At 42.3% G+C, this 14,785-nt stretch overlaps 1 protein-coding gene across 1 annotated transcript; it reads left to right on the top strand.

Annotated features, from left to right (window-relative positions):
* The first annotated feature begins 3,349 nt into the window (after positions 1 to 3,349).
* LOC110527756 (potassium voltage-gated channel subfamily A member 2) lies at positions 3,350 to 13,830 on the top strand. Its single transcript, XM_021609253.2, has 2 exons — positions 3,350 to 3,807; positions 6,252 to 13,830. The coding sequence occupies exon 2, from the start codon at positions 6,392 to 6,394 to the stop codon at positions 7,874 to 7,876; it is 1,485 nt and encodes a 494-aa protein (XP_021464928.1). The 5' UTR covers positions 3,350 to 3,807; positions 6,252 to 6,391; the 3' UTR covers positions 7,877 to 13,830.
* Positions 13,831 to 14,785: the final 955 nt, after the last annotated feature.

Below are 14,785 nucleotides of genomic sequence, written 5' to 3'. Positions count from 1 at the left end.
GTGGTCCTGGGAATTGAACCCACTACTCTGGCATTCCAAGAGCCATGCTCTACCAACTGAGCTACAGGGTAACATGTTGAATTTATGTGTGTGTGTGTGTGTGTGTGTGTGCGCGTGTGCCCGTGCGTGTGTGTGTGTGATTAAGCTGCTGAGACTGGGCAGTAATAAGCCTGGCGTCGTCTTATAAGAGGAGGCTGTCAAGCGTGTGGCTGGTGCATTGCGGTGTCAATAGTCCTCCGCCTGGAACACACCACTCCCTGCTCTCTGCTACCTTCCACACAAATAGACAGCTCCCCCAGAGAATTACAACACCACTCAGGCTGTGAGAGACATCAACTTATACTGCCTATTCAATACGTCTAATTAAGCTCACACGAGATGTGTGCAAATGACAGGAAACAGATGCATCAAGAACATCCACTGGAGTTAATATTGAACGATAGCCACTAACTGCATCGCATATTGTACTGCCATATATGTTAATGGCACAAAGGTCAGAAAACTAGGTTGCACTACCAGACGTTATCTGAAGAGCGGCCATACTGTAAGTGTCAAAAACAAAAAGCTTTAGCTTCACCACTCGAGGTTATTCTCTCAACTCTCCTTTCATGCTACGCGGGGGTATTGACAGATCTGGAGAAGAGGACGGGTGGGGAGCGAACGGAAATCGATACCCTTTAGACTCCATTCACTGTTGTTGCCCCCCCAGCCCCCACCATGTGATTAAAACACACACCATTAGAGCACTAGGTCCCTTCACGTTTAATTCAAGTGACAGCAAATGCAACATGAATTGAGTTTCAGAGACTGCATTAACAGTTTTGTAATGGGCCCCTCGCTCATAAATAATGTCTATGCTGTCATGGAGAACCTGGGAAAGCCTTTAAGAGAAAGTGGGAAAGGTGTGAGCATGTGTGGCAGCTTTATGGACGGAGCTGCAGGGGCAGACTTGACGGTCCTTCTCCTACAATAGGGGCTGTAGCCAGCAGTAACCTCGATGAAGCCAAGTCTTACAAAAATCACCAGCTGGTCCTTCCCTCCCTAACTCTAACCCTTTCAATTTGTCATGAACACAACCAGTCAAGACGCTTTCATCTTATTGTCAAACAAATCGCTTCAAAAAGTAGGCTATGTTCGTCCACTCCAAAATAATTCCAGCAGCTAAACAGTGCATCGCGCTGATGAATGAACATCTATCACAAAACACCCAAAAGTGTGTCATGATATTTGGGGATTTTCATTGGGTCTACACTTTTGGAGCCTGAATTAATTGATGTGTCTTGCTGACGACAAAAAAAACACCTTTTTTCTGTAGAAAGAAAAGTTGGGACACCCGGAAACTGGCTGAGATACGGGACTGTCCTGGGATGACAAGTGCAGCCACATAATTTTTTTTCAAATGACAGAAGTGACATATTTACCACTGTATCAGTATAAATGGCATTTTAAACAAATAGGATAATGGTTGAATGAGCATTATTTAGAGACCCCCCCCCCCCCCCCCCCAAAGTTTGACTATGTTCCATTTAAGGGGACTCATGTCTCATTCAGGGAGTCTGAGACCCCCTGGGCCCCCCGTAATTTGCACTCTGATCCTCCCTCTTTTTATAACTATTAGGGGTTCTGGAAGTCCCTGATTAAATCCTTGCACATGGAATCACAGTCCTGTTAGTGTGAGTCCTTCACAGTAGCTGGCTCTGTGAGTGTTACAGTGTTATGACTGGCTGTTTTGTTTTCTGCCAGTAGAAACTGTGGCCACACATGTTCACTGCCTTCTGATGGCTGGAAAAGCACTCCATATGAGAATGAAAAATGGAGAATTATTTAATTGAATCGATATTATGTAGCTCTCTATTTTGAAATGCATTACATCTTTGTTGGATGCCCCTATTGATGACAATATGATGGTGCAGAACAGAACAAAACACTACATGGCTGCTGTGTCAAGTCAAATGAAGAAATCCTCAATTATGAAACCGCCTCTCCCTAGCTGTAGCATGTTTGAGAAGTGTCACAGTTTCATAGGACAGAATACTTTTGGGGGATTACTTTCATAGCAGAAGCCTTTTGAAGTCATGCATGAGATTGTGTCAGATAACAAAATAGTCGTTTACAGTGTTAGGCCTACAGCGTAATACAATCAGATAGTTACACATTTACATAGTAAACACTGTTAACTGGGTCGTGCATAATGATAGCCTGCAATTCATATTAATATACAATGATTAGCTATAATTTAAATCCAAGACCCGTTCCCTTTAAAACCCACGCTGCAGATAAGTGATGAGTGGTAGGGCTACAGTGTGTTTTCTCGCCCATTCTCCATCCCTAGTCTCTTTGTATGCATATCACTGCACGACTGAAGGCTTGAAGCTTTAGGTTACACCAGGCTAATGGCTACCACTGATCCTTAGAAATACTGAGACCTGGGGTAATTAAGCATGTTTTACCCCCAGCTAAACAGAGAACCAGGAAAGTGATGCCACTGATTCGGGGTTCTGGCACTGAGGAATTGCATAATCTGGCTCTCAGTCCAGGGTGATTCTTCATGCATGTCATCCCAAATCAATGTCGGAAAATGCCGTTCTCTTTACAATGTATAACGAGGCTGCAATGCATGCATGGTTTTAAGAACGATCCTCTCTTCATAGACAAGCACAGTCATAGCCCCCTGCATATGTATATCTGTGAGCATTCTGCGTTTTAAACGCTGTAGCGTTTTCAATTAAGGAGAAAATAATGCACGGATTGTGATTTTCTTATTGTGCACTTGTCTCTTATTGAGCACTTGTCAATAGCCTACGCATTACTTGTAACCCACTGGGCACAAACATAAATTCAACGTCTAGTTTTGATTTACATTTGGTTGAGTTGTCACCTAATGTGAATTCAACGTCACATCAACCAACATCTTCACCCTTTAATCTAGTTTAAAAGTTGGGAGAGAAAAAATACGAAATTCCCTTAAATTGCTGACTTTTTGCAAATACAATCATCACATTGACATTTTTTGGTTGAAATTACGTGGAAACAACATTGATTCAACCAGTTTTTCTCAGTGGGAATTTATTTAAAATTAAATAATCTACTTTTAATACTCAAACATGTAGTTAGTAGACTAGGTTTATAGTGATGAGTCATGGATGCAGATGGAGATCTTTTAAAAATGAGAAAAATATCGGAAAACTGATCCTTGCTTGGTTACGCAAACCGTATCCATCAACACAATTTATTAACCCCGTTGGGATTCTATCTTTCTCAGTGTTCGTCTGCATGTTGTCCTTATTTACATATATATGTTTTGTCATATCACACGTTGTAATACAAGTCCGCCTTTACGCCACCTCCCCTCCTTGCTTTTTTCTTTGCAGATGTTGCCACTGAGTACCGTACGAGGTCCATTACCTGATGCGGTCAATGTCATATAGCGGCTAAGGACACTTAATGATGCATGGGATTCTGCAGATTTTTAGCACATTTGGACATCACCAGAAGTACCAGTCCTCCAGTACGGAACCTATCTCCTCCGTGTTTGCCAATCGCCACCCTACCACAACCTGCGCGAAGAACTAAGACTGGGAGGTGGAGGCGAGGACACACCCGCATACTGTAGCTCTCCAACACCGGTGCACGCGTGGTGATGCTGCAGACAACAGGATTATCTGATTAACGGTGCAGAGTAGGACATATATTTTTCTTCTTCTCGGGAAATAAAACACACCGCTGGCCGCTGGCAATTTACCCCATTATATCAGGTGACAAATGGGAACAGCAACTAACACCCAGTTTTGAACAAGGTGACTGCTGGTATGTATGGTTTTTAATATGTCTGTTTGTTTTGCTATAGGCTACATCACGTTCATTTAGTAAAGTATAATCGATCTCTGCAGTAAAGGGGATACAGTAACGTTAGATGACCATTGAACAAAACAGCTATTTGATGCTCAGTATTTATCAATTGAATAGTGTTTCTGGGATACTTCGGGATTTTGGCAATGAAGCCATGAATCTATTTCCCCAGAGCCAGATTAACTCCTGGTACCATTTTTCTATCTCTGTGGCAGTTTGAAGGAACTTGCTATCTTGCCTTAGCGCAATGACTTGAAGTCTATGGTAAGAGCTAGCTGTTTAGCATTGTCTCGAAACTACCTCTTAACTTCCTTCACACTGGATGCAGAGACATGCAAACGGTAACGATAAATTCATCTGACATTGGGGAAGTAGATAAAGCACTTTGTTGCCAAAAATCCCAAAGTATCCCTAACAAAGCAATGCATCTTTATGGCAGATACAAGAGATGGTGTTGGAGGGCAGAGACAGAAGAGATTTCTCTTGAAACCTATTTCCTACTGCAGTTGAATAATGTATGGATGTTTTTGAATATTGCAGAGACATGCACCATTTGAGACCAGTCTAAAATGCTTCAACAAAACTGTCTTAAAGTGAATGATGAATAAGTGACATTGAGGGTTTCATGGAACACAAAAATAAATGGTGCATACGTTTCACGATTCAGTTATGGCTTTTCAGTGATCAAATCAAATTCAATTGTATTTGTCCCATGCGCCGAATACAACAGGTGTAATAGACCTTACAGTGAAATGCTTACTTACAAAGCCCTTAACTAACAATGCAGTTTTGAGAAAATACCTAACAAAAAGTAATAGATAAGAATACAAACTAATTAAAGAGCAGCAGTAAATAAAAATTGCGGAGCTGTTATACATGGTGGTACAGGAACAGAGTCAATGTGCGGGGGCACCGGTGTCGAGGTAATTGAGGTAATATGTATATGTGGGGGGTGCGAATAGTCTGGGTAGCCATTTGATTAGCTGTTCAGGAGTCTTATGTCTTGGGGGCAGAAGCTATTTAGGAGCCTCTTGGACCTAGACTTGGCGCTCCGGTACTGCTTGCCCGTGCGGTAGCAAAGAGAACAGTCTATGACTAGGGTGGCTGGAGTCTGACCATTTTTAGGGCCTTCCCCTGACACCGCCTGGTATAGAGGTCCTGGTATAGAAGCTTGGCCCCGGTGATGTACTGGGCCGTACGCAACGATAAGCTAGATAAGGTCTATCTGTATAGATTTGGTGCCTTTACTGCATAGACATATTCCTGCATTATTTGACGGCAGGAGGTGAATTGATATTGTCCATGGCAGGGGATCAGAAAGAGCACATGCCCTGATTCATATGCTACAACATCTATGCGAGTTGCAAACTAGTTGGCTGCATTGCGCTCTGGGTATACAATACATTTCCCCATTAATATGCAAACGTTTATGTGTGTTTTAGAGTGCCGAATGCTTTGGTTGTAGCCTACAGAAGTATATTTTATTTGATGTCAGTGTTCCATTACAGTATAAAACAGTCGCTCCAAATGTATTGGGACAGTTATTTTGTTGTTGTTGTTTTGGCTCTGTACACCAGCACTTTGCATTTGAAGTGATACCATGACTATGAGGTTAAAGTTCAGGCAGACAGTTTCATTTGAGGTTATTTTCATCCATATTGGGGGAAACGTTTAGAAATTACATCCCTTTTTTTTGTGCATAGTCCTCCCATTTTAGGGGACCGAAAGTATTTGGACAAATTCAATTATATGTGTATTAAAGTAGTCAAAAGTTTAGTATTTGGACCCAGATTTCTAGCATGCAATGGTTACATCAAGCATGTGACTCTATAAACTTGTTGAATGCATTTGCTGTTTGTTTTGGTTGTTTCAGATCATTTTGTTCCCAATAGAAATGAATGGTAAATAATGTCATGTGTCATTCCGAAGTCACTTTTGCTGTAAATAAGAATCGAATATGTTTCTAAACACTTCTACATGAATGTGGATGCTACCATGATTATGGATTATCCTGAATGGATTGTGAATAATGATGAGTAAGAAAGTTACTGGTGTACAAATATCATACCCCGGGAAAAAAAATGCTGACCTCCCCTGTTATTGTAATGGTGAGAGGTTAGCGTTTTTGTTTTGGGGGGGGGGGGGGGGGGGGGGTATGATATTTATGCCTCTTGTAACTTTCTCACTCATCATTATTCACGATTAATTCAGGATAATCCATAATCATGGTAGCATCCACAGCGCCAAAACAAAAATGTATCACTGTCCCAATACTTTTGGAGCTCACTGTACATGGCTTGAGGACAGACAGACAGACTAACACAAATTCTATCAAATTCATTTCTTATGTTATACCAATATGTTATATTATTTAAATTATCTCTGCTATCTATCCCTTTCAGACGGATCAATCCATGAGGTGACATCCTGTGAGATCCTGTGGCCGCCCGGTCTTTACGGCATTGAATCCCCTCCCTCTCCTCCGTCCCCCTCCCAGCAGTTTCCTGGCTGAAAAGCGCAGGCTCCCTGCTCCCCCAGCAGAATGACTGTAGCCACTGGCGACCCCTCTGACGAGGCGGCAGCGCATCCGGGGAACCCGGCCGAGTACGACCCTGACGCTGACCACGAGTGCTGCGAGAGAGTGGTCATCAACATCTCTGGGCTGCGTTTTGAGACTCAGCTTAAAACCCTCTCCCAGTTCCCCGACACTCTGCTGGGGGACCCCAAAAAGAGGATGCGCTACTTCGACCCACTGAGGAACGAGTATTTCTTCGACCGGAGCCGCACCAGCTTTGATGCCATTCTCTATTTTTACCAGTCAGGGGGGAGGCTACGGCGGCCGGCCAATGTGACCCTTGATATTTTCTCAGAGGAGATCCGTTTCTATGAGTTGGGGGATGAGGCCATTGAGCTCTTCAGAGAGGATGAGGGTTTCGTCAAGGAGGAAGAGAGGCCACTTCCTGACAATGAGTTTCAGAGGCAAGTGTGGCTGCTCTTTGAGTACCCAGAGAGCTCAGGTCCCGCTAGGATTATCGCTATCATCTCCGTCATGGTCATCCTCATCTCTATCGTAAGCTTCTGCCTGGAAACCCTGCCCATCTTCCGCAATGACGACGACGAACCGCACAGTGTCTTTGACACCAATACCAACACCACAATCTACTTCACGTCCACCTACTTCACCGACCCATTCTTCATCCTGGAGACGCTCTGCATCATCTGGTTCTCCTTTGAGTTCCTGGTGCGCTTGTTCGCCTGCCCCAGCAAATCGGGCTTTTTTGGTAACGTCATGAACATCATTGACGTTGTTGCTATCATCCCTTACTTCATCACCCTGGCCACAGAGCTGGCTGAGAAACCAGAGGATGGCCAGGCGGGTCAGCAAGCCATGTCCCTGGCGATTCTCAGGGTCATCCGTCTAGTGCGAGTCTTCCGAATTTTCAAGCTCTCGCGACACTCCAAGGGGCTTCAGATCCTGGGCCAAACCCTGAAAGCTAGTATGAGGGAGCTCGGTCTGCTGATCTTCTTCCTCTTTATTGGAGTCATACTCTTCTCCAGTGCTGTCTACTTTGCGGAAGCTGATGAGCCCGAATCGCAATTTGAAAGCATCCCAGACGCCTTCTGGTGGGCTGTTGTCTCTATGACGACAGTAGGGTATGGTGACATGGTCCCGACCACCATTGGTGGCAAGATTGTGGGCTCCCTCTGTGCCATTGCAGGTGTGCTGACAATTGCCTTGCCCGTGCCTGTCATTGTTTCCAACTTCAACTACTTCTACCACCGTGAGACAGAGGGCGAGGAGCAGGCCCAGTGCCTAGGCCCAGTCACCAAAGAGGACTCGAATGAAGAGCTGAAAAAGAGCCGGAGCGGCTCAACCATCAGTAAATCAGACTACATGGAGATCCAGGAAGGGGTGAACAACACTATTGAGGACATCCCTGAAGAGAACCTCAAGACTCAGGCCAACTGCACGACGCTGGCCAACACAAACTATGTCAACATCACCAAAATGCTCACAGACGTGTAGCCAGCCGGCAGGCATTGTCCTCTCGGTGAGGTTGAGGGGTCAAAGGATAGGACAGGTGTGTAGCCTCCTTTTTCACATGTGCTGCTGGAATATCAAGGCAATAGATTCAGGACGTATACCTGTAGTCGTCTTTTGTGAGTGGTGAGAAACACCAGAGACCATGTGCTCACTCCTCCCCTAACTCCCCCTGTTAGCTCGTCACACCTTGCCCTCAAACTGACCTTCTGTCAGATTTAAAATCTTATAATCCACATTTTGCTTGTTGATGTCTGCATGGAGTTGGCTTTGTCAGTGTGACTTTTTCAAATAACCTGTTCACAACAGTAGTACAAAAAGAGGAGAAATGTAGTTAAAAAAAGGGGAATTTATAGTTTCCAGAATAACCACACCACCAACACTGCTTCAGCCCCCCTGTGCCGGCCCCTACCCTGGTCTCCCTTCATTGCTAAAGGCACACTGCGCTTCTGAAGAGTCTTGTTTGCGTGTTACGATATGCTGCTTCCTGGAGCAAGCGAAACAAACCCGTTCTGTGGTGAACTACTTGGAGATTACAGAACATGTGAGCATTAAGCAGGCATGCTGCGCTGCTGAGGCCTGTCATGACCTGAGTCTGAGGAGTGTGATACTGTAGTAGCAATCCGCACGATTTACGGGATATCAGCTCCATAAGCTTATGATGGTTTGACTTATTTTCTTCAGTAGACATCAGTATCTGATGAATGACTGAGAATGTCCTTGACTTTTCACTGCTTTAGTCTTACATGATGTATGTGTTTACTGTACATTGCAATGCAAGCATCCCTCCTCCACTCACCTGCATCAGTCTGAACCAGTCTTACTGCAGCTTTGAGGACAAAGTGAATGTCTCTTCCTCTTTCATAAAAAAAAGTGTACTCATTTACATACAGATAGGTAAGTAGTTGTGACTGTAACCGATACTGTAGCTAGATACGGTAGGTAATGTAGGTAGTAACTGTAGCCAGTTGATTGTTGCATGGAGTTCTTAACTGAATGAGTGTTCTCACTCACACAACTATCATTGCTCCAAAGACACAGTTTATTGTCTTGCTCTCTATAACCATCTATCATACATGTGCAGGGGTGACTATAAAGTGGGTATCATACATGTAAGTATTCACCCCCCATGGATTTGCTCACGTTTTGTTGCCTTACAAAGTGGGATTGAAATAGAATTCATTGTGATTTTTTTTAGCCAATGATCTACATAAAATACTCCAGAATGTCAGAGTAAAAAAAAAACATTTAAACACAATTTGACAAAGTATTCACTCCTTTTGTTTACTCAAGCCTAAATGAGTTCAGGAGTAAAATGTGTCTTAACAAATCACATAATCATTGACATGGACTCGCTCTGTGTGAAATTATAGGGGTTGACATGACATTTGAATAACTACCCCTTCCTCTGTCCCCCATATATACAACATCTGTAACTTCCCTCAGTCAAGTATTGATCCTCAAGCACAGATTCAACTACAAAGACCAGGGAGATTTTCAGAAGCCTCATGAAGAAGGACAGGGATTGGTAGATGGGTAACAATAACAAAGTAGACATTGAATATCTCTGTAAGCATGGTCAAGTGAATAATTCTGCTGTTAGATTAGGTATTCAATCACCTAGACACGTCAAACATACAGTCGTCCTTCTAGACTGAGCTGCAGGGCAGGAAGGAAACTGCTCAGGGATGTCACCCTGATGCCATTGGTGATTTTTTAAAACGGCTACGGAGTTCAATGGCTGTGATGGGAGAGAACTGATCAACAACATTGTAGTGACTGCACAAAAATGACTTAAAAAGAAGAATCCACATTTTCAGAATATAAATATTCCAAAACATGCATCATGTATGCAACAAGGCACTACATTAATACAGAAAGAAAACATGTTTGGGGAAAATGCAACAGAACACATCACTGGCTGCATCATGGTATGGGTATGCTTGAAATAGGCAAAGACTGCTGAGTTTTTCAGGATAAAAAGAAATGGGATGAAGCTAATCACTGGCAAAATCCTAGAGAAAAACCTGCTTCAGTCTGCTTTACACCAGACAATGGGAGATTAATTCACCTTTCAGCAGGACAATAAACAACAACACAAGTGCAAATCTTACACTGGAGTTGCTTACCAAGAAGACAGTGAATGTTCTTAGTGGCCAAGTTACAGTTCTGACTTAAATCTGCTCGAAAATCTATGGCAGTACTTGAAAATTGCAGTCTAGCCATGATCCCCCACACCTTGACAAAGCTTGAATGATTTTGAAAATAATAATGGACAAATGTTGCACAATCCAGGTGTACAAAGCTCCCAGAGACTTACCTAGAAAGACATGTTTATAACATGTGTTGACTCGGGGTGAATACTTGTCTAATCAAAGTACTGTATATTAGTGCTTTATTTTTCATTCATCTTTAAAACATTTTGGAACTTTTCTTCCACTTTGACTTTACAGAGTATTTTGTGTCGATCGTTGACGCAAAAAAAAATAAAAGAAATTACTTCTATTTTATTCCCACTTTGTAACACAATCAAATGTGAAGAAATCCAAGGGTGTAAATACTTATGATAGGCACTGTAGGTTATTATCTAACAAGCTACAAGGGTGTCTAAAAGGTTACCATGCCCCAAACCGTCCCTATAGTTTGGAGGATATTGTGTTCCTGACGTTTGCCCCAGCCACACCGCTGAGCTGAAAACATAGAGGTGTTTATATACCGCAGTCATTGCAGCTGAGCTTAAATTTGAGGCAAAATGCATTAGTTAATTACTTACAGTACTCATGCAGTTTAGTTGCAGCATTAATCTCAGTTACAGACAGACTTGTGTGGCCTCGCCTCACGGCTGTCTTGTACAACTGTGTCCATCGTGTCTTCACGATGAGCTATTGGCACAGCTAATGGGACATGTAAAAAATTATGCTTCCTCCCTAAACTGCGGTCAATACAAGAAGGCTAACTGAATGCTAACTCTCCTAGTGTTGCATGACCTCAATACATTCACAGAAGCATGTATTTAAGTTCAAGGAAACCTGTGAAAAAGCCTATGAAAACTATTTAATAGGATACCTATATTTATCTCAATATATACTTACGTACTTTTAAATGTGATAACAAAGCAATCTGGAACGTATAAGAAGGGGAATTGACATTCAGCTGACGATTTAGAGATGAGGATGACCATGACGGAGATGATAGCGTTAATCCGATAATCCTTGAAGATATGCAGATCGTTGCTATGTTTGTTTTATGATATGAACAATGACACTTGTTTATTTTCGAGCACTGTTGGGGTAGCCCCATTTCAGGGACTGTCTGTTGGACAGAGTGCCAAAGACATGCATGCGCCTAATACCCTAGCCATTTGGCAGGACAAATGGAGGTACAGTAGTATATCTGTGGTAGATGCATCCCTCAATCCCAAAATATGAGCGCTATCTAAATTCTTTCCTCGTACTCGAAGGAGAGATGGTTTATATATTGCCAACAGCTGAAGTATGTAGCTGTGCAGCAACTCTTAACTACACAGTTCTTAGGTCTCTCATGACATTGCTGAGTCTGCTGCCTTTCCACATCTTTTTCATAGTGGTCTTTAGGGCACATGAGAGTAATAGCTGAGCAGGGGATGTTTCGCCAGTGCAAATTACATGGTAAATGGATTCAGTCTTATTTACCCTTTGGTAAATATTGGTTTGATTCTTAATGTCTAAGGTGTTTCTAATGTGTCTGATCTGGCGGTGGGGATGAGAAAGACCCGTTTACGTTTTTAGGCCTAAATATCTACTACCATTGCCGCAGTTTGTACTCAGGGTGCCTCGCTAGATAGACAGAAGTGAGGTTCTTATCTCCTGGTCCCTCCCTCTGCCCTTACCATGTTCATTTCCTGTCTTGTGTCTTCAATTGAAATGAAACATGTTGGAAAGGAACTTGACTCTGACAATAATCTGGGTCTGGAACCCTGCTTGTTGATGCTTCCATTTACATTATAACAACATTATGTTATTGTGTTCTTACTGTAACACACTTCCCCTCTAATGCACCACCTTGTCCACAACACACATCCTATACATTAACTGTACATGATGTGACTATGTAGGTACACAATTATGTGGTGTTTATTTGTGTGTGTGTGTGTGTGTGTGTGTGTGTGTGTGTGTGTGTGTGTGTGTGTGTGTGTGTGTGTGTGTGTGTGTGTGTGTGTGTGTGTGTGTGTGTGTGTGTGTGTGTGTGTGTGTGTGTGTGTGTGTGTGTGTGTGTGTAGAGCCCACCTCTGAATGTCAGTGTCTTGGTTGTACTGCTGCATTAAAGTGACAGTGTGCAACCATTCATGCATGTGTGCATACCATTTTAATTATGACCAAAAATGACCAAATTGTCAATGCATGCAAATGCATTGTATGTTTTTGTATTATTTTTCTATTTATTTATTTTTTCACGCACACTGTCAAATTTAGCAACATATGGAAATAGAAGCACTGTTGTTGAGTGTCAATGATTTGCTTTTTAGATGCTCTAAGCACAAGCACAAATGGAGTATACCCATTTGTATCACTGGCCTTTTCAGATTTACTATGTATGTCAAATGTTTATTTGCAAAATGGAGTGTCGCAAAATTGAAAATGTATATTTTGCTTTATAGTAAGCATCTCTATACCATTTTAACTCAAAGTGTACAGAGGGTTCCACCAGCAAAATCACAGTCAGAAGGATTCAGAAAATGCACTGCAAAGTCTACCCAGAGAAGCACTCTAGATTGGAAATATAGACACACATAGGCCAAGGTGTAGAATGGAAGGTGAACTCACAATGTGATTCAATGGAAGGTGACCTCACAATGCAGTTCAATGGAATGTGACCTCACAATGCAGTTCAATGGAAGGTGACCTCACAATGCAGTTCAATGGAAGATGAACTCACAATGCAGTTCAGTGGAAGGTGACATCACAATGCGATTCAAACAGAGTTTCTGCTGTGAGAATTTTTTTCTCCAGATTCTGAGAAATTACAGGCCTCAATTGATTCAATAAATAAGAATACAGGAAAACTGCACTGCAGGTTCAAAAATGCTATGCTCTATTGGAGGCCTTAAGTAACTGGGTTAACGGTGAATACTCCCGCAAGCTGTACCTCTCACCAACATTGTCATCGAATATGAGTGTGAAACTTTCCTGAGTGAAACCGCAGTGTGATTTTCCTTCTATCTGTAATTGTTTGAATTTGGGACACAGTGAAAGCCTTGTATTGCACCGTATGCTTTCCATCACCAAAAAAGTAAACGTGCAAGTATCTAAACAAGTAGTAGCTATACAATTGACTGTATATGCATGTGTTTTAGAACAAGAGAGTGTGTTTCTGTGGTCTCAAAGTGAATGGTACTGTGGCAACACTGTTACAGTATAGCTGTTTCACCTTCAACCCTCCCACACATCATGGTGGCCTGACTACTACTATCTGCTTTGGTACAAAGGACAATGTTTTTTTTTTTTTATGAAAAGAAATGTATGGAAATACTGTGCATAACAATATTGGATTAAGAAGACAAAAACAACAGTACTATAATGCTATGCGAAGTCTGGATTTAAAGTAGTATGAACTGCATTTTACAGGAACAAAAAGACAATCTGCAGACAAGAAAAATGCGTCAAACTAAAATGCATATAATCCTTCCAAATGATCATAACCATGATAACAAAGTAATATCAATAATGAAGACAATAATAATTCAACCAAACTGTGTTTTGTGTGTTTTTAAGGTGTGAGATTACTTTTTGGTGGACTAGCTATATTTTGTTTTTGTTTTTTTATGCCAGTGTCCTTGTGCAATTTCAACATGAATTGTTGTATTTGATTCATTGCACCATAATTAGCACAATTTCATTTGCAGTCTTTGGCTACATGATCAAACAATAACACAGTGTCAAAGAGATCTAATGAACCTCAAAACCTGGAAATAAAGAATAGAAAGGCATGCATAGAGATAAAATATAAACTAAATGTAAGTATATACAGTGGGGAGAACAAGTATTTGATACACGGCCGATTTTGCAGGTTTTCCTACTTACAAAGCATGTAAAGGTCTGTAATTTTTATCATAAGTACCACTTCAACTGTGAGAGATGGAATCTAAAACAAAATCCAGAAAAATCACATTGTATGATTTTTAAGTAATTAATTTGCATTTTATTGCATGACAAATATTTGATACATCAGAAAAGCAGAACTTAATATTTGGTACAGAAACCTTTGTTTGCAAATACAGAGATCATACGTTTCCTGTAGTTCTTGACCAGGTTTGCACACACTGCAGCAGGGATTTTGGCCCACTCCTCCATACAGACCTTCTCCAGATCCTTCAGGTTTCGGGGCTGTCGCTGGGCAATACCAACTTTCAGCTCCCTCCAAAGATTCTCTATTGGGTTCAGGTCTGGAGACTGGCTAGGCCACTCCAGAACCTTGAGATGCTTCTTACGGAGCCACTCCTTAGTTGCCCTGGCTGTGTGTTTCGGGTCGTTGTCATGCTGGAAGACCCAGCCACGACCCATCTTCAATGCTCTTACTGAGGGAAGGAGGTTGTTGGCCAAGATCTCGCAATACATGGCCCCATCCATCCTCCCCTCAATACGGTGCAGTCGTCCTGTCCCCTTTGCAGAAAAGCATCCCCAAAGAATGATGTTTCCACCTCCATGCTTCACGGTTGGGATGATCTTCTTGGTTGTACTCATCCTTCTTCTTCCTCCAAACACAGCGAGTGGAGTTTAGACCAAAAAGCTCTATTTTTGTCTCAGACCACATGACCTTCTCCCATTCCTCCTCTGGATCAGCCAGATGGTCATTGGCAAACGTCAGACGGGCCTGGACATGCGCTGGCTTGAGCAGGGGGACCTTGCGTGCTCTGCA

The sequence above is a fragment of the Oncorhynchus mykiss genome, chromosome 7 (genome assembly GCF_013265735.2).
Source record: "Oncorhynchus mykiss isolate Arlee chromosome 7, USDA_OmykA_1.1, whole genome shotgun sequence".
In the NCBI taxonomy this organism is placed as follows: domain Eukaryota; kingdom Metazoa; phylum Chordata; class Actinopteri; order Salmoniformes; family Salmonidae; genus Oncorhynchus; species Oncorhynchus mykiss.
Note: the sequence above shows the minus strand (reverse complement) of the source record. Positions and strands in the feature narration are given on the sequence as shown.